Source organism: Histoplasma capsulatum, genomic scaffold, assembly GCF_000149585.1.
Source record: "Histoplasma capsulatum NAm1 scaffold_8 genomic scaffold, whole genome shotgun sequence".
NCBI lineage: Eukaryota > Fungi > Ascomycota > Eurotiomycetes > Onygenales > Ajellomycetaceae > Histoplasma > Histoplasma mississippiense.
In genome coordinates, this window is record NW_001813975.1 from 974422 (window position 1) to 976609 (window position 2188).

Sequence of the window (2188 nt, forward strand, 5' to 3'; positions counted from 1 at the left end):
GCTCCTGTATTGGGTCATCAGCCGGACACGTAACCGCATCTGGTTGTAAATAAAGATTCCAAGGCTTCGTCGCAGGAACTGTTTTGTCTCTGTGTGTGAGTGAATTCGATTGTCATTGCGCCTCTCACACAATTGGTTCTGTGGGAAGAAGAAGTCAAAAGGGGAGAAAAAAAAAAAAAAAAAAAGTCAGGAAGCAGAAAAGTCTAGACCGCGAACAATCTGACCAAATGTGTAACAGTGCAATGTTGTATCACCATGAGAAACCCTCCGCAGCCAGCGCCGGAGATATAAACCATCCATGCTGCCTATCCGGTGACCAAAGCCCAAGGAGAAAAGTGATACTTTGTTTATTTTCCTTCGCCTGCAATGGAGCGTAAAACCCCTGCATCCTGAAAATAAGCCTTGTCGCTGTATGACTTGGCGGAAGATCAAGCTTTTTTTCGGTATTATTAGGCGCCCTTTCCAAGTATGTATCTATTAACTATTAAAAAAGTTATACCATTCAAATAATATATCGGGGATTGACATCAACTGCCCATACCAGACCGGACGAAAATAAGAAGAAGAAGAAGAAGAAGAAGAAGAAGAAGAAGAAGAAGAAGAAGAAAGCCGTATTCAAATCTGAATAGCGACAAGCACGAGCGGGTAAGGGTCTATAAGATTTTAATGGTATAAATAATAGTACATTCCAAAAGTATGCAGAAACAAGCCTTTGAGGTCATATATGTATATACAAATTATATCAAGCGAATTTAATAGATATGGCCTTAATATCTACGAGAATGGAAGAGAAGGAAAGGCGTTCTCCTCCCCGCCCTTCTCGACATGTTAACCTACTAGAACTATATTTCTAAGGCCCAAGGTAGTACAGCCATGCATGAAGAAATAGCCCGGCCGGAACGCGGATCGCCCGCTCAGGAGGTGCGGCAGGATCGCGGCAGTGTATGACAGTGACGAAAGCTGCACGAAGGAGCCGACGAGCGCACTGAATGCCGTCGACGAGCCGATATAGATGCAGCCCATGACCGTCACGATGCAACCGCAGATAAACGTGGCGTTGAAGGGGTTGTGGAATGTGGTGCTGACGCGTGACAGCCAGCCGCTGAATGGGGTTGCGTTGTCGCGGGATAGGGTCCAGAGGGTGCGGCCCGGCGGTGATGTAGCAGCCGATGCAAGTTATGAAGGTGGGCAGGAAGACGACGATGAGGAGGCCGAGGGCGCCGCCGCGGGAGGTGGTTGCTTGTCGGTAGATCTCGGCGAGTGGAAAGGTGGATTTGTTGTCGAGAACGGCGGGGAGGTCGTGGATGGAATAGAGGAGCGCTACCATGTACGTTATGGCGGTGACGAAGCCCACGGCCATTTGAGCAAGGACGGCTTTAGGGATGTTGCGACTTGGTCTGGTGAGTTGGAGGTCCGTTCGATTAGTATGCAAGCATAAAATGGTGGTTATGGATTAGGTAGAGTGAGTTACCCAGAGGTTTTATAATTCTGGCTTGAGTTGGAAATACGTACCTGAGGATCTCCTCTGCAACATGGCTGGTGATGTCAGGGTTGCCGACGGAGTACGCACCGTTAAGCATACCAGCAACAAAGATGAAGCCGTTGCTAGAATAGCCTGTTTGATTCTCCCAGTCCCTCCAGACGAAGTCGTCCGACGCATATCCGCGTCCAGTCACATGGGGCATGATGGCGCAAACAAGAATGGTAACGAAGACACCGGCGATGATAAGGAACATGCCCGCATTACTGATGGCTGGTAGTGCTTTGTTGGCGAACAACACAATGCAGCAGCAGAGCCAAGAGCAGATAATATAACTGACAAACATATGCCATGCCTGTGGTTCTAACTCCGGATTGAAAAGCATGTACATTGAGACGCTCTGGTTAGCGAGAATCGAGGGCATGGAGGCAGCACCAAATGCCCATGCGAAGAAATTCCAATCGCCAGCTAGCCAACCTAACGGATGACCATATCGTCAAGCCGCTGAGGGCATTGCAGAAGCCAATTCAGCAATGGAGGCCGCAACTAACCAGTAACATATCGCGACGGAAATACTAGAATAAGATCCCGCGTTAGAAATGGTCAAAAAAACACATTGTCAACCGCTGGATATTGGGTCGCTTAAACTCACAATTCGTAAATAACTCCAGGAGGTCTCCCATTGTAAATAATGCCGTTCTATTACGA

General features: G+C 48.0%; 1 protein-coding gene across 1 annotated transcript; it reads right to left on the bottom strand.

Annotated features, from left to right (window-relative positions):
- Window positions 1-850: 850 nt before the first annotated feature.
- HCAG_07262 (predicted protein) lies at window positions 851-2163 on the bottom strand (the record flags this gene model as incomplete). The annotated part of the gene is made up of 4 exons (XM_001537790.1): window positions 851-1397; window positions 1513-1843; window positions 2032-2055; window positions 2133-2163. The coding sequence occupies 4 exons, from the start codon at window positions 2161-2163 to the stop codon at window positions 851-853; spliced, it is 933 nt and encodes a 310-aa protein (XP_001537840.1).
- Between the last annotated feature and the right edge of the window lie 25 nt (window positions 2164-2188).